We start from the raw sequence: 18,761 nt of genomic DNA on the forward strand, positions 1-18,761 counted from the left end.
TTCTTCCACCTTTCAAAGACTCAACCATCCTGTGACGTACATCATGAGGAATTTTCTTACAAGAAGCTACTTGACTACTCATACCAGCAAGATGTTGCTTCATTCTGTTAACCCCACCTCCTCCATAACTTGATGCACAATAAAGATAAGTATATATATTTTTCTTGCCCTCTTTTCTTAAGGCAATATGTGCCCAAGCAGGGTTAGTTTTTCCACGCACAGATAGGGCCTCACATGTTGAGTCACTACCACTAGGAGGGGGATCATTGGAATTGGAGGTAAGATTCTCATTTCTATCACCAGGACTACTTCCAATATCTATAATCAATACAATGACTTTATTTTATTCTACAAGCTAAAGACAAAGCTTCAATTTTATTTTTTAACACAAATGCAAAATTTAAATAATAAATTAACAATAAAGCTGAATCAAGAAACAACTAGGCACTAGAAGAGGCAAGCTGAATTATATCTAAAAACAACAATAACAAAAAGAGATAACAGTCACAAGCAAAATCAAGCAAACAATCATCTTCTCTAAAAATAAAAATAATCAGTAGCTTACTTAGCAATAAGTAATCAACTATCGAAAGCAATATAGTTCAAGAAAGTAATTAGCTTACTTAGCAGCAAAAGAAATATAGTTCAATAAACAACAATCAGGCAAAGAAACAATAATCATGAGCTGAAGTAAGAAATAAAAACAAAGTCCAGCATGAGATATAGTGAAACTGACCTGATGAGCATGAGCTGCCGAATTACTCTATCACAATGGGCTGAAGCTGAACGCTGTCAAGAAGAAGTGAACAACTATAGATTGAGACGATGAAGTGTATCTCCTGTGCGTGCTTTGCCTCTGATTTCAAATTGATTAGAGAAGAGGAGAACTAGAGAAGATACAGAGGTCGAAAATAGAGCGTGAGGCCGATTAGGTTAGGGCAACTGGACGAGAGAGGAGAGACGACGTAGCTAACTGAGTGATCTGATATTCTAAGTCAGCAAAGTGGTGAAGGCGACTGAGTGATATTGATCTAATATGATGCTCGTGTCGTGATACTGATCTGAATCTCTGATATTGATCGAAGATAGCATCTGCGAAGTGGCGAAGGCAAACCTTGGCTGGACTGGACCGACTTTCAGTTCTATTCGACTGTTCTTCATTTATGCTTCAAGGCTTAAAAAAAATAAAAAATCCCCCAAAACGATGTCATTTTAGGGGTTTAGCTTGAAAAAAAATCAACCCGGTTAACCCAGTCAACCCATCAGGTTATTCGGGTTACACCGGGTTGAACCCAGGTTGATCGGGTTACACTGGGTCAGACTCATACTGGTTTAGTCATGAACCTAGACTGGAAAAGGGACTGGGTCACCGAGTTTTGGGTTGACTCGGCCGGTCCGGTCCGAGTTTTCAAACCATGCAAATAACAAAGCTCTTCATGTGCTTCTCGTCTCCTCTTGTTCTTTTTTGTCTTTTATCTTATTCTCACCCTTGAAACTACATAATCATGACCATGCATCGCAACGCATGCCATAAGCACCGTGGCATGTGCTACAAAGAGGCTTGCTTCACATTTTGGTGGCTAGTGCATCGTAACACATGACGCATGTTTCATAACATGTGACATCAGGGCATTTCCTTTATTTTTCTCCCTTCTTAAGGTCTGGGTGTCCCAACTCTACTTTGGACCTAATACTAAGATTGAAATCATAATCCAAAACATTCATTAGAACCCTTTAACCATTGACTATATTAATTACTTAATTAACCCTATTTAACTTAGCTAATCAGGAGTTAATTTTCTAGGATATTACATAGAAGGTCATCCAAACTCTAATATTTTTCTTCTAATTACCATGACTAATTAAGTAAACCTCTTAATTAATTAATCTAATCTTTGAATTAAAATTTTAGATGTTACATGATGCAGAGCGCCATATCAGCATAATTATAGTATGAATAGTAATTTTGAAATTTAAACGAGCATAACTTTTCACACACATATCTGATTCCAATCAATGAAATATCCACATGAAGCTTATTAAATAATCTTGTTAATGGCTTTAGTATGGTGTAAAAATTCCTCTATATTTGTATTTTATATAGAAAATCTCATGTAAGGGCAAAACACAATTCCAAACAACTTTAAACTTCCCAAACCATAACCAAAGCCAAATACTAACATGTAGAACATTTGACCATAACACACATGTGCCGAACAACAATTCTAATACATGAGCTTACTTATAAAACCTAGAATCCCATAGTTGGGTTACAGCTACCCAACATAATTAATATAAAAAACCAATAATATAATATCCACCTTGATATTACCACAATAGACCATGCAAATCACATCATATTAGTCATTAGGGAATCATTAATCCTAATAACTAATCACAAGTATAAATAAAAGTTTAATAAATAAATTTGAAATTAAATAATAGAAAATTGGGATCCCACCAAAAACCCTTTTAAAATTGTCGGTTGAGCTCAGTACACAATATAAATTAGAGTTAGACACATCAGAGAGGCATAAGGTCTAAATAGAAAGAAATATTTAAAGTGAGGATCGAATTACAATTTTTCCCAAAAGGTGACAATGCGCCGCGGCATGTGTCACTCACTATGGTGGATGACATAGAGGAGGGAGCCACCTCTTTGTGCCATGTGCCATAACACGGTGACATTATGTTATGGGGCATTATAACTATTATGACAGCACATCAAACCAATTTTCTACATGCGTTGTTTCACTGTCTAATGCTTGATTTGAGTATTTCAAGTACTCACACAAAACTTACACAATCATCTAACTAATGGCATTAGGATCACACATAAGTAAAGACTCATTTGAAAATTAGACATGCGAATTCAAAAAGGTAACATTTTCAATCTTAAAGTGCATCCAAGTGCCTAAAACCCAAACCAAATGCCATTGGCTTCAACCAATGCCTGAAACAAGTCTAATGGACCAACAACATCTAATAAAATAGTTATTCACATAATATCTCCAAACATAATTTTAGACCTAAATCTCTACTTTACTTCACAAAGGGGCATTTTCACTAAATGTGGCATATGATGGCCAACCAACAATATTCAAATATCATAATAACATATCCTATCATGCATTTACATGCATAATTTTGCCACATTTCACAATCTCACCCAAAGATATACAATCCAAGCCAAATTACCACAATAACCATCACACAATTCATGCAAATACAACCTAAAAAATGATATGTTCCTAATTCGTAATGTAAAAAAAAAAAAACACACACACACACACGCAATTACAAATAAATATTATAATAAAAATCTAATAGGTGTTTTATCAATTTTTTAAAGAGGGCACTTTAGTAATTTTACAAAGTTAAAGAAAAAATTTAAAATCATCCCTATCATTAAGGATTTGAACTCAAGACCTAAAAGTAGACATTAAGAGCAATTTTCACTAAGCTGCAAATTCATTTTGTTGTATCTACTCGAAATTATAAAATATAACCTAAAATATATTATTATAACTCTTAATATTATTATTATTTTTTCATGGTTGTTACCAGGTTTTTGCTAATTAATGGTTGTTCGATAATTTATGTTGGATTTTCATTGGGATATCAAGATAGAGATAAAGAAGGTTATTGGGTTAAAGATGGCAGTCGTAGAAGAAGAGGAAGGAGAGAGGTGTCACAGCCCACAAGTTAAAACTTGAAGGAAATGGGTCTAGACCAAAGGGGAAGGCACTCATAGGCCAAGAACCTGATATAAGCCCATACGAGAATGAGTTGGGAAGAGTTAGGCGAATTAGGAAATCCACGTAGAAGCTATGGATGCTAAAAGAGGTTGAGGAAGAATAAGAAGGGGATGTGAGGAGGGAGCACATAATTGGTTATAATCGTATCTTCTAGCAACTTTTCTCTCTGGTAGAATACCTACATTTCTAATTTCATCTTTTCATTCCTTCTTGTATTCCTAAAACAAAGTCCATTTTTATTGCTAATTGCTGCATTAATCATTTGCTATACCATTACTCTGTGCATTTGTTTGGAATTATTATTGTGACTATGACAATTTGGTGCTTTCATTAAGAGAAATGAAGGGCGAAATGAAGAAAGTGAAAGAGTTCATGGAAGAGACAAAGCAACATTTCTCTAAGATTGAAAGCTTCATGGAAATAGTTACTTAGTCACTGGACAACTTACAGTAAAGCAAGGAAAGAAACATTAGGGAAATAAATTTTGAAACATTGAAGGAGTCTATTATTCCATATGAAAATCAAAATCCAGTACTACTATTGAAATAGGTAAAAGTAGATTTTCTACGTTTTGATGATACTAAACCTCTAGATTAATTATTCCATATAGAACAACATTTCTAATTTTATTAGACCACTCAGCCTTAAAAGATTGTGATAGTTGGAATTCATATGGAGGGCATGGCTATACCCTAGTTTCAAATGATGAAGAGATTAAATCACATTTCTACTTGGGCTAAGTTAGCTCTTGCTATAGAAGCACATTTTGGACCTACCCAGTATGTGTATACGTGGGTCCAATTATTCAAGCTCATACAACAGGGTTCTTACAATAACTACATGAAGAGTTTTATGTCATTGGCAAATTGGTCTAAAGATATAATTGAAGGGTCTCTTATTGATTATTTTGGAGGGGGCCTTAAAACTGAGATAAGGTGAGAGGTGGTTGCACAGGCTCCTACTACCCTATTGAGAGTTATAGTTCTCGGTTGATTGTATATGGATAAAGAGAATTTAGCTAATATTCTTGCATGATTATAAACAACCTATTCACCATCACTTATAGTAGCTACTACAAAGAGCATGACATTAGTAGCGGCAACTAATACACTAGCTGGGCTTCCAGGGAGTAAGAGTATGTTACCCCCTCTTTTTCCCATGCCAAACCGACCTTCAATTTAGAAAATTATGCCAACAAAGATGCAAATTAGGTAGGAAAAAGGGTTATGTTATTTTTATGATGAGAAATTTACCCCAACCTATCGTTGCAATAAGAAATAACTCATAATGTTGATAAGGGATGATGAAATCGATGAGAATGATGGAATAGAGGCAGGTGGAGAACAATCATAGAATGTAACTCTTTATTACCTCACCTTATACACACTTCGCGGCTTTTTAAGAGTTGCTACCCTTCGATTCACTGGGGTGATATGGAACATACGTTCAAGTTCTGCTAGATGGAGGAAGTTTTGATAACTTCATACATCTGAGAATTTTGCAACACCTTGTATTACTAATAGAGCCATTTCTGATATTGCGAGTGTTAGTTGGTACCGGACAACTAATGACTAGCTAAGGTTATATAACCGATTTGCCTGTGTAAATATGCAGTCACACCATTCATCTTTAGTCGTATGTACTACTAGTAGCTGACGTTGACATTGTAGTTAGGGCTTCTTGGTTGAAAACACTAGGACCCCATGTTGTAAATTATAGCACGGCGACAATCTGCTTCATTCAAAATGGCAAGTTTGTCATGCTTCAAGGATCTAGTTCACCACCCATTTCTAAGGCCCAATTAAATAATATGACCCATATTATCAAGTTAAACTCAGTGGCAAAATTGTTTATGGTAAGATCAATGGACCCAACCAAGGTTAAGAATGATTTAGAAAGGGTGGGGTTGGATTCCATACCTAATGATCTAGCAGAGGTTCTAAAGAAGTATAAAGAGGTATTTGCAATGCCATGAGGGTTACCACTAGTAAGGAATCATGAGCATAAAATTATTTTATAGCCTGGCAAGGGACCTGAGCAAGTTTATCCATATCGATACCCTTTCAATCAAAAATTAGAGATCGAGAAAATGGTAAAGGACTTAGGATAATATAACCAAGTAGCTAATATTCTTATATATAGTGCCACATGGTTTAAACATCTCAGTCATGTAGATACTATTTTTTGGATATTGAAGCAGCATAGTTTATTTGCCAAATTATTAAAATGTTCTTTTGGCCAATTAAAGATTGATTATTTGGGGTATATAGTTTTGAATGATGGAGTAAAGGTGGATTAATCTAAAGTTTTGAATGATGGAGTAAAGGTGGGTTAATCTAAAGTTACAGCTGTACAATAATGGCTAATTCCTTTAAGTATGACCCAGTTGAGGGATTTCTTAGGTTTGACAAAATATTTCTATAGATTCATTAGACGATATGCACAGATAGCAGCCCCATTGACACAGCTATTATGGAAGGATGGTTTTATATGGAATCCAGAAGCACAAAAGGCTCTTCTTGATTTTTTGAAGCCATTTATTTTAAAGACAGATGTTTCGGAAATGGGAATTGAAGTTGTGTTAAGCCAAGTAGGGCATCCTATTAATTTTTATTCAAAAAAATATCCAGCTGAATGCAAGAAAATCAGTTTATAATAGAGAGTTGTATGCCATTACTAAAGTGGTCTTTAAATTTTGGCATTATCTATTTGGTCATCCTTTTATTATCAAGACAGATCACTCCAGTTTGAGACATCTCCTAGATCAACAGGTTCATACCTTAGAGTAAGAGGCCTGTTTACTAAAATTAATGGGCTTCTGGTTCATTGTGAAATATAAACCAGGTAATACCAACCAAGCAGCAGATGCTCTATCACGGGTCACCTTATTTACCTTCTCACAAGTTCAGAACACCTTTATGGATGAGGTATATGAAGCTATCAAAGGTTCCTTTGAAGTTTAAGACCTGAACGCTAAGATCTTAATGGATCCCCAGGATTATTTACTGTATATTATGGTTGGTGTTGATGTGTTTTGGCATCACAAGCTATTCATACCATCGAGTAATTTTGAACTTATTCAAATTTTCATGTTGGAATTCCATGCTTCAGTATGGGGAGGTCACGCTGCCTATTTCAAAACCTTTAAACAGATTGCCACTTGGTTTTATTAGCAAAAATGAGGCCTGACATTCAAAAATTTATGTTATAACGCACAATTTGCCAACAAGCTAAGTCATCACAGCTGTTACCTGCAAGCTTGTTGAGTCCTTTACCTATTCTTGATAGAATATGGGAAGAAATTTCAATAGATTTCATTACTTCCTTGCCTACATGAAGGGGTTATTCAGTAATCTTTGTTGTTGCGGATTGATTGTCAAAATATGCTTATTTCATTCCACTTAAGAGCAATTATACCATTGAGTCAGTGACTAATGTTTTTCTGCAGCATGTAGTCATATTACATGGAATTCCAAGGACCATTGTGTCATATAAGGACAAGGCCTTCACTACTTCCTTTTGGCGACAGTTGGCTAAATTGCAAGGCACCCAATTACTTATGAGTTTAGCTTACTATCCATAGATAGATGGTCAATCGGAAGCAGTAAGAGGAGTTTGGAAATGTATCTTTAATGTTTTGTGGCTGATAATCCTCGTAAGTGGTTAGATTTTCTTCCTTGGGCTGAGTTTTAGTATAGTTCTTCTTATCATTCTTCCATTGGAATGTCCCTATTCAAGGCTGTGTATGGTAGAGAGCCTCCTCCTATACTTCATTACCAATCCTCTAAAGACACCCCTTTAGATTTACATGCATACCTTTTGTTATGGGATCAAATGCTGTTTGGTCTCAAGTCTCAGCTGGAATGAGTTCAAGCAAGATACAAATGCTTTGCTGATAGAAAGCTTATAGAAGTCTATTTTGATGTTGGAGATTAGGTTTTTGTCAAATTACAACCTTATAGATAGCACTCAATTCAAATTAGGAAATATCATAAATTGGCCATGTGTTATTTTGGACCTTTCAAGATTAAAGCGTTGCTTACAGACTAAGTTTGTGTTACTCCCTGAAAATAGAGGGGTGATCGGCACGGGTGCAAACTACATCGCGCATTCCCGTAAGCCTTAACATGAAAAATTCAATTCATTTTTCATTTCATTTCATTTCATTTTCATTTATTTTGTTTAAAAAATTAATTAGATTATATAGAATTTATAACATTTTTATTATTACTTATCATAAGAAGACTTTAATATTTTGTAGAAATTTTGGCAGAACCTCCCCTGTAACTAGGATCTCCCAAAAATTTTACAACAAAATTTTTTACAGATAATAGTATAAATCAGGAGCGTAGCTCCTTCCAACTAGCAACTAGTATACAAGCCAAAAATAAGGTCTATCAACAACCTATGTGGAGCATCTACTCTTTCTTTTAAATCAAAAAGACATACAAATTATATATTTACATTAACAGCAACAGTACCAATAAAAAATGTCCACCCATTGTAGCTAGTTTTTCCTTTAGAGGTCGATGGTAGGATTAGCGTCAGCTAACAAATCTGAGACCAAAATAATTTTTTCAGTGAATAGTATTCCCATGGTAAAATTCTTAAAATTTAAATCAACAAACTCTAATAATGGTGTTAACTAATTAAAAATGATTCTATAAAAATTTATAAACCTATAAGTCATACCCATAATAATAAAATAAGGGTAAATTGAAAATAATTTATGTTATCATGCTTAAAGAAAATAATTTACTCACATATTACTCAAAGTGGTAAAATTGTTAGCCAAAATCATATAAATTTTGAGAACACATATTAATCAACATTTAAAATTTTGAGAACTCAACAGAACAGGTTATAAATGTGGACACACAGTCTATGAAGGTAAATAACTAAACACAACTTATGCTATAAAGACAAATGCGGACACACCAGTTCATGAGGGTAAGTAACCAAACGCAGCCAAAGCTATGAAACAAATGTGGACACACAATCCACGAGGATAAATAACCAAACGCGACTCAGGCCACGAAATCAAATGTGGGTACAAAGCCCACGAATACCAAATGTGAGAATAAAACTCATGAAACAAACTAGCTAGTGTTTAACCACAGCGTGCTATGGGCTAACGGAATTGTCATTAGCAGCAGTGTTCTGTTTAGAGTCCTCTCAAAAATCGTGTTTCAAACATATGAGAAGAATAATTATTTTTGAAATACAATTTGCGTTTTCAATACCAAACTCGCATGCATCATTTTAAATGTCACTTTAAGACTTGTTGAAAATGGTTTTTCATAAATAATATACAAGCTTGCATTATCAAAATAATCAAGGATTTGAAGAGTTTAACAAACCAATTAATTTCATAAATCTTTGAAATATATTCCTTGAAGAAATAAATGCATATATCATCTTTTAACTAACCAGCATTGATATTTTAAATTTTCAAAACTAATGTAATTTATAAGAGTGAAATATCTCAATGAAAATCTATTAAAAATAAGAATACAAATAAAAATAAATTAAAGGGGATGCTATTCACTTACTTGTTGAAGTTCCAGATTCTCACAATATTCTTTCTTCAATTTCTATCAGGATCCTCATCTTACGCACATCCTATAAGGATATTATTAAACAAAATTTAACAAATCATCTTTACTTTACAAAAACTTCCTTTAACTTTTCCTATATCAACCATTATCACTTAAAATTCGAAACCAAAATTCATGCTTTAGAATTATTTCACACATTTCAGTAGGCATCTCAATGAAGCCAATATTCAAGTAATATATCAAAGCTATTCTCTTTCAATTTCACCTTAATAAATTCTTTGCATCAACTATTTTGAATAGAATTAATTTAACTCTAAAATTATGACCCATATGTATATCACTACCAAGTCTTAAGTCAAGTTTTTAGCTCAAATTTGAACCTTCTTCTTATAACCTACGGCAGCAACAAGGTTCTATCAAAGAACTCTAATTTCATCCATCAACTCACACTCCCTCTCATATGGCTCAACAAAGAAAGAGTGCTAAAAAATCCTCACCTTAATCACTAATAATAGTGAAAGAGGGAGAGATCAAGAGATTGCCAACCGAATAGGGAGAGAAGATGGGATCTCAAGTTGAGCAAGGAACAGAGGAAGACATAACACTGTTCAAGAGAAAGGGAAAAAAACCTGAATTAGCGTCGCTTCAGCTCGTGACTAGCACCATCTATTCTGACGACCTGATTTCTTCTACCCATTAGCAATGCTTGGACAGAGTTTATAGGAACAGAGTAACAACAAGAATCGAGTAGAAAGAAGAAGCATCATAAGCAAGAACATAGCAGAAATAAAACTTGACAACAACACAAGCAAATTGATTCCCATTATCTATACCTTAACCCAATGAAACGCTGAGCTTGTACAAGGAACAAGGAAGAGATTTTTAGTTGACTTCCAACAGCAAAAAATGAGCTCTCACTCCAGCTAGCTATGACAAATCGGTGGTCAAAGCTCATGCCGGTGATGGCTAAAATTGAAAAGGAAGGAATCGGAGATGCAAAGGAAGAGTGAAGGAATGAAGCATAAGGAAGAGCATTTCTCTCTCTGGACAAATCTCGAACAATCGAAGAAAAGGGATGAGAAGCCTTATCAAATTGAAAAGGGGCAGTTTGGTAATTTCAGAAAACAAAAACAAAATAAAATCCCTTTTTTGGCCTTAGTCAGATTTGAATTTGGGACCTGATGATTGGGTTGCATGCACTCTTCCACTACACCAACACTCCTTCTTGTCATAGTGGTCCCAAAATTAATATAACTATAATTAATACACCTTATTATATATTTAATATAATATTTTTTATTTATTTTTTTCCACAAAACATTATAGGTTATTACAGTTTGTTACCAGCTACAAGAATCACCTAGTCTTCCATGTTTCGTTATTGAAGAAATGTATGAAGGGGGTGGTCACTCTCCGTACGATATTGAGGAAGTACACTAGGTTCAATTAAAGGATTAGTGGGTTCTTCACGTGTTGGTCCAGTGGGATGCTTCAGTTGATTCCACTTGGGAATAATATGAGGACATATAGTGTCTATATCCATTTTTTAACTTTGAGGACAGGGTCAAACTTAAAGGGGTGGGCAATGTCACTACCCACACAAGTTAAAACCTAAAAGAAATGGGTCTAGACCAAAGGGGAAGGCACTCATAGGCCAAGAACCTAATATAAGCCGCTACAAGAATGAGCTAAGAAGGGCTAGGTAAATCAAGAAACCCACATGGAAGCTACGAATGCTGAAAGAAGATGAGGAAGAATAAGAAGGGGACGTGAGGAGGGGGAGCACATAATTGGTTATAATCATATCTTCTTCTGACAACTTTTCCCTCTAGCAGAATACCTTCATTTCTGATTTCATCTTTTCATTCCTTCTTGTATTCTAGGAATGAACTCCATTTTTATTGCTAATTGCTGCATTAATCATTTGCTAGACCATTACTCGGTGCATTTATCTGGAATTATTATTATGACTGTGACAAGAGGAAGGAGAGTGAGTTTTTTAAAGGGTATTTTTGTCTATTTTTATTTTATTTGCATTTAATTAAGTCTAAAAAATAGATTCAATACCATTTTAAAGGTATTTTTGTCTATTTATATTTTGATTTGTATTTAATTAAGTCTAAAAAATAGATTCAATCCCACTATTTCTTATGTCTGACCAAACAAACCCATGTAATATTGATTACATTCCATTACATATATATTATTACATTCCATTACATTCCCTTTGATTCAATGAACCAAATGGGCCACTTAGGTGTTGGAGAGCCCCTCAAATTGAGGGAGAGCATTACATGAACAGTTAAGTAACTGGTTGGTTTAGTTAGATGGTTTAGTTACACTAACTAACTTGTGTAACAGACTTGTGTATCATACACACTGTCCTTCTTCTGTACATGTGTATTGTACCTCAATAAAGTAATACACCATTAGATCATTCACCCATTCTGTTCTCTTGTCTCTATGTCTCTCTTCTCTCTCTACTTTGAATCCCTTTAATGGGCCCCTATATATATAGTATATAAATTAGGATTTAAAGTTTTTAAAATTGAGATTTGCAAATTTCTATGTGAACATTTTATATTTTATAAGAAATAATAAAACCCTGAAAATTAACTCTTTTTTTGTTCCATCACTAAAAAAATCCATATATGAATGCAAAAAAGGAAAAAAAACTTTAGAAGATTTAGATAAAAATTAAATACTAAAAAAGAAAAACTTTATAGAAATTCACATATGTCAACTTTAGAAGATTTAAATCCATATAATTATGATATGCATGAACGTGGATTCCATGCACAATTACCTTCTCTTGTATATGAGAGAAGTAGAGAGGATCAAGAGCCTCCAAGAAGTTAACTAGTTGGGAACATAAATGATCAGTAATAAATAGATCATAAACTTCTTATTCAAAAGAAGAAGCTAAGACAAGCGTACTTGTTCATGTATCACACAATGTAATATATATATATATATATTAGTCCAAGTTGGCGCAATTCATTTTCTTGAAGGCAATTTGCCTCCTTTGAAGGTCATATGAAACCATGAAGTTTGCCTGAAGAAGGGTCCCAAGGATAGCTTCATCGCCTGGGTAAGGTTTAAAACAGAAGCACAGTTCGTTACCAATCATAATATAGATATTTTCTGCACTTAACTCCAAAACTCCTCCTCTTAAATTAATTTTAAAACTTGGACTTTGAATTCTCTCAACATTGATATTTTTATAGCAAAGGCTAAAAAATCCTCCTGGGTCAGTACCACGTCTGTATAATCGATCCAATTGTCTTGCAACTTGTTCTTCAAGAAATGAGTAAAGTCTTGGTGGTAGTCTAGTCACTGTTGTCCCACAATCGATGATCGTATTGGCTATAGTATTACCTGCATTTATTTTGTTATAACACAAAAAAGGACCAAATAAGTCAACTGGAGTAATAAAAGTAATGAAATTAAATTGTATATAAGAAATGTAATGAAATTAAAATTGAATTATAAATATTACTGGGAAGGATATGAGTGAAACAACCATGATGTAAATTGATGATGATCAAAACTAATATAAAAATATTAACATATATTGTTGTTATTATTTCTCTTCAAGAAAATATTATTATTATTGCTAAATGTTATTGCAACTATAATATCCATTACTAAATCAATTATGGAAAAATATCATTTTAATTGGTTCTTGAACATTTCCTCAATTATTGATCAAATCCTTGGACTTTTATTCATATAACTTATTTCTTATAGGTTTTTTACCTTGGAATAACCCAATTCTTATGGATTTTTGACTCAATATAACTCAGTCTCCATAATTCTTTAACTTAATAAAATACTAGCTGAGTTATACCAAGTCAACATTTAGTTCAATCATTAAATCAATAACTTAGAGAAATTTTAGGAACCGAAAGTAAAATTATCCCATCAACAAGAAATTAAAAAAAAAAGAATGTTGACCGATAAATTAATGCATGTATGAGATTAAATTCACAATCATTACCTGATAAATTAATGCATGTATGATTAAATCAATAACTTAGAGAAATTTTAGGAACTGAAAGTAAAATTATCCCATCAACAAGAAATTTTTTTTTTAAAAAAAAGAATGTTGACCAATAAATTAATGTATGTATGGGATTAAATTCACAATCATTACCTGATAAATAAGGTACATATACGTCTCCCACAGTAATTCCCTCCATCAAAATATGATAGTTATAACTTGTCGGATATGTTGCTATCATTGGAGTATAAATGACATCTGGCCCAGAAACCACAGCAATTGGACCAAACCTCATTTCACTAACTACATCTTGCCCCAGTGGAACTAAACAATATGCAAATTTTCCATCAATGTAGTTATAGAGTTGTGAGACCATTGATGCTGGTGCTCTTCCAAGGCCAACAATGCCAGAAGATACTGCAGAAAAATCACCTCTCGTTTCTCTACTACATCCAAATATGAATGAAGGAAATAGCACATAGTCACCAGCTGATGTTTGAAGTCTAAGTAAAGTTTGGAACACGTCTCCAGCTGAAGTAGAATCATCAGAATATTCTATCATATATTTACACTGACAATCACCAGCCTCACAAAAGACTTCCGTTACTGATGGATTCACAATGTGTATACACTGTATGCTTCTGCAGTCCACAGCATGGAGACCCCAGTTAAAATCAGTATGCAAGTAGTCCAGATCACCTTGATCAAAACATCTTATGCAGGGCATGCACTGTAACCAAGTGAAGTCACTACCTGTCATTGTCACATGTCGAGAATTGTTATAATTATTGTGTAAATATGTCAAAAGGAGAAGTCTTGCATTGCCTACATAAGAAGAACTCCTAGTGTATGTATATGCTAAGGAACAAAAGTGGTCTAATAAATAGGCTTGGAGGAGAAGTGGACTTGTGCAACCCCTATGTGTGAGATGAAGAGGTATTGGATTCTTTTTTACTATATTTCTTTTGCAAAATTATTAAATCAATTTTGTCTTCTTGGCTTCTCGAAAAAACCACAATTTAATGTATTTGAATTTTATGTTCTTGGACTTACATCATGGAAAGAAGTTTTTATACAGTATTAAATTTGTTTAATGATATTTAACAATATTTAATTGTTTATAACCTTCTCAAATGTTCACAACATTATATTAAAATAAAGTGTCTTAATATGCTTTTATGCTCTCAAAACTGTTATTCAATTGCGACTTAAGGCTATCTTTCATGTCTGTGTATATATAATCCATGGTGTGCCATGGCTCTAGGGCCAAGCTCTTCTTCTCTCCTCCTTTGTGTTGCTTGAGTATATTATATTAATATTTGTTGCTTTGTGGCCTTCCTTATTTCTACTGGAAGAGTCTGTTTAATTTTAAGGAATTGTCGCACGATCAACCTTGTGTGACAGAATAGTTTTTAAGAATAGTGTCCTTGGTATGACTCAGAATTTAGATCTACCCACTAGTTCCAATGGTTAATAGTTAGATGAATGAGGACAACAATGGGGCATGACTCATGAGGCATGCTTGGCTGCTTCATTAATGGCAAAGTCTAAAATTGGAAGAGGGTCCGCGGGTTTTATGGTTGAAAGGGAAACACCGAGGCTTCAATGCATGTGTAGTAGTATTTAATTTGTTTCTATTAATTGTATTGATTAATTTCGTGCAGGCTATTTCACCGTCCTAATATGGACTTGCATACTATTTGAAGATTGTAGTAATCAATGGTGTGCGGGCAATGTAATAATTTATGATCATTAAGAGTTTTCCTCCATCCTCTATGTTTCAAAAGCAATTTTGCACATCCATATGTCTTATTAGTGGGTTAAAAATTAGAAGTTTCAAATATTTATCCAATGTTATATTTGGCCATTTTCATGCTCTTTTAAATCATCCCAATTGATACACAGCTCCATCTCATGGTCCACAAATTAAAAAAAAATATATTTGTACATTCCCATTATTACATTTTAAATAAAAATGAGAGTTAACAACAACTTGCTGGGTTAATTGCGTGCGGTTCAAGTCAATCCTTATATTGACCCTCCATATGCAAATATTATATTATCTGGGTGAATAAGATTTAGGAAATGCATTTAAACATGAGGAGGAGTTTTCTTCTAGAAGTTATATGCTCGTGAGACTATACATGAATATTGTATAGTAATTTATGTACTTTTGCTAATTGCTATATAGAGTTCAAACCCAAAACAAAAAAGATGGTGTATTTCATAGTTTGCACAAAATGAATACACTCTAATAACCAACAAAGGTTGGTCTACTTGTTAAAGATTTGGCCCAGGACCCACAAGGTCATATGATCAAATATTGCTTTTGATATGAAGATCTTGTTGATGGGCATTCTATAAATATCTCAATAAACATGCATACATATTGATATATTGATATTTATTTAATATATTTTTGATATGGTAATTATGTAAACCAAATATATTTAAAATCTACATTTCTATTTAGGTTTCATTGTCTCTCATTATCATCAGGTATGTTTGAATTAAAAAAATTTCAACCAAGGTTAGACTCAATTAAGGTTAGTAAATGGAGATTAAAATAAAAATATGTGATCGTAACATGATTTATGGTTTGACATCTTTTTTAGAAGTGAGTTAGACAAACTAAAATTTATTTCGATGATTTGATTTAAAATTCAATTGAGATATATAATGACAAAAATGATATGATTTTTTTTGTATATATTTTTGTGACTAGTTTGATATTTTTAGAAAAAAAATTAAACTTAAAATTATCATTTTTGAAAACATAGATTAAAACTATAAAATACATTGATAAACAAAAATCTTAGTTTTTAAAAAGGTATAATTAAATGGTAAAATTCAAAATATTCAATTATGAAAAACTACAATAAATTCATAAATTGCAAAAATATTTGATTCTAAAAGGATAAAATAAATTCATAAATTATAAAATATTCAATTCTAAAAGCTTAAAATAAAAATATAAATTTCAAAATATTCAATTTATATTATCTACAATTTGGTCTCTAATTTATCATGATGATGTCTCACTAGTATCAATGTCTTACTCATGCTCATCTAAACTTTCATCTTCAGATCGTATGAATTGCACATAAGTAATTGAATTTCTCCTCACTAAGAAAAACAAAACAGAACAGACATTTAAACAAAAACAAACAAAGAATATATAAGAACAAAGGGAATGCAGGATAACGGCTTTGCCCAGAAATATAAGGATGAGAATGACAATAATACTATCCTGCCTAAACAATCGCAATTTTGAAGGAGAAGCAGTCACAATGAAGGGATAATATATTTTATCAGCTCTAAACAAAATATGAAAATACTTAAGAAACCTAACCAATTCGATTTATCATAAACCAAGAAAGGCACTGGCACAGAAACTAGATGAAAACAAATAATTCTTATTCTTTCAAGTTTGCCTCTTTCACAACCACAAGGGTCCTATTTATAGTCCTAGAATTCATGAAACTGAACCATACAAATTTAAGGGGGGGTTACAGAAATTAAGGGGAGGTTACAAAGAGTTTATTATGCTCCATTATGTGTGTCTCCTGTTTTTACTTCATTATGTGTGTACCTTCCGTTTTAGCTCATTTATGCTCTTTCCATTTTATCCTCCTCGGGTTGGGAAGAACTCGCCCTCGAGTCAAATTCATCATCTTCATCAACGTACGGAGATAAATCAGCGACATTGAAGGTGGCAGATACACCATAAGAACCAGGTAATTTCACCTTGTAAGCATTATTGTTGATCCTTTGCACTATCTTGAACGGACCATCAGCTCTTGGGGATAACTTGGTGTTTGACTGTTTAGGAAATCATTCCTTTCATAGATGTATCCAAACTAAGTCTCCTACCTTAAAAGTCTGCTGTTTTCGATGCTTGTCACGTTGAGCTTTGTATCTCAAATTCTGCTTTTGGATTCGCTCGCAGACTTGCTCATGTAACTTCTTAATTTCCTTAGCCCTTTGGTCAACATCAAAGCTATATTACTGCTTATCAAGTGAAGGGGTCAAGTCTAGTGGACTAAGGGGATGAGTGCCATAAACAACTTCAAATGAACACTTCCAGTTGCTTAGTTGATAGAGTTATTATAAGCAAACTCAACTTGAGCAAGAATAAGATCCCACTGCTTCAAATTCTTCCCCATAAAACTGCGAAGAAGATTATCAAGAATCCTATTTATAGCTTTAGTTTGACCGTCTGTCTGGGGATGACTAGCGCTGCTAAACTAGAGCTTAGTTCCCATCTTCTTCCATAATGTCCGCCAAAAGTGGCTAAGAAACTTCACATCACGGTCAGAAGTGATAGTTTTAGGAATGCCATGAAGATGCACAATCTCCTTAAAGTACAAATCTGCTACTTGAACAGCATCGTTAGTCTTCTGGCATGGGATAAAATGGGCCATTTTTGAGAAACGATCCACAACTACCATGATAAAATCTTTTTGCCTCTGAGTCTGTGGTAAACCCAAAACAAAATCTATAGTTATATCTTCCCAAGGTGCTTTTAGAATTGGCAGAGGCATGTATAGTCCAGTATTCTGACCCTTGGATTTAGCCAAGTGACAAATTCTGCATCTTTGTATATGCCTGTTGACATCCCGTTCAAGTCGAGGCCAGTAAAAGTTCTCCTTCACTAGGTTAATTGTCTTATCTCGTCCAAAATGTCCAGCTAATCCACCATCATGTGCTTCCCAAATTATGGCTTCTCTCAAGGAACCCTGTGGAATACAAAGGGTTTTACCTCAAAATAAAAAGCCGTCGTGTCTGTAGAACTGGTGGAAAGGTTGATTTATAGTTGCTTCCCATACTCCTCGGAAATCAGGATCATCCTAATACAACTCTTTGATAAGGTCAAATCCAACAACCTTAGTTTGCAGTGTTGCAAGTAGCACATGGCGACAACTAAGGGCATCATCTATGGAATTCAGAGTTCCAACCTTATGTTTGATAAGGAATGGATAAGACTATAAGAGTTCACTCCAACGAGCATGTTTACGACTGATCTTCTGCTGGAAATTTAAATACTTGAGAGCTTCATGATTAGAAAAAAGTATGAACTCTTTATTCAGAAGATAATAACTCCAATATTGAAGAGCTCGGACAATGGCATAGAATTCCTTGTCATAGGTAGCATATTTGAGCTTGACATCATTAAGCTTCTTACTAAAAAAACTAATAGGATGGCCCTCCTGGCTTAAGACAGCACCAATGCTGGTGTTAGAAGCATCATAGCTAAGTTCAAACACTTGGTCAAAGTTAGGAAGAGCTAGGACTAGAGCTTCAGTCAACTTCTTCCTAAGCTCCTCAAAGCTTTTTTGAGCTTGTTCTGTCCACTGAAACTTCTCCCCTTTGGTGCAATCTGTAAGTGGTATAGCAATTGAACTAAAATTATATATGAACCTCCTGTAGAAAGAAGCTAAT

At 33.8% G+C, this 18,761-nt stretch overlaps 1 protein-coding gene and 1 long non-coding RNA gene across 3 annotated transcripts; both read right to left on the minus strand.

The window, feature by feature from the left end:
* Nucleotides 1–8,146: 8,146 nt before the first annotated feature.
* On the minus strand, nt 8,147–10,347 carry LOC129315133 (uncharacterized). Of its 2 annotated transcripts, XR_008594395.1 has the most exons (4): nt 10,150–10,347; nt 9,814–9,920; nt 9,311–9,380; nt 8,147–8,315 (listed from the first exon to the last, which is right to left on the minus strand). It is a non-coding gene; the product is annotated as an uncharacterized LOC129315133 (long non-coding RNA). The 2 variants fall into 2 exon arrangements; XR_008594396.1 differs by lacking the exons at nt 9,814–9,920; nt 10,150–10,347 and adding an exon at nt 9,946–10,038.
* Nucleotides 10,348–12,293: 1,946 nt separating this feature from the next.
* Nucleotides 12,294–14,079, minus strand: LOC129316514 (aspartic proteinase CDR1-like). The gene is made up of 3 exons (XM_054960937.1): nt 13,473–14,079; nt 12,575–12,694; nt 12,294–12,403 (listed from the first exon to the last, which is right to left on the minus strand). Exons 1-3 carry the CDS (start codon nt 14,077–14,079, stop codon nt 12,294–12,296), a joined length of 837 nt encoding a protein of 278 aa, XP_054816912.1.
* Nucleotides 14,080–18,761: the final 4,682 nt, after the last annotated feature.

This window comes from Prosopis cineraria, unplaced genomic scaffold (genome assembly GCF_029017545.1).
Source record: "Prosopis cineraria cultivar Desert tree isolate PC_DT_omini unplaced genomic scaffold, ASM2901754v1 PC7, whole genome shotgun sequence".
Classification (NCBI taxonomy): Eukaryota; Viridiplantae; Streptophyta; class Magnoliopsida; order Fabales; family Fabaceae; genus Prosopis; species Prosopis cineraria.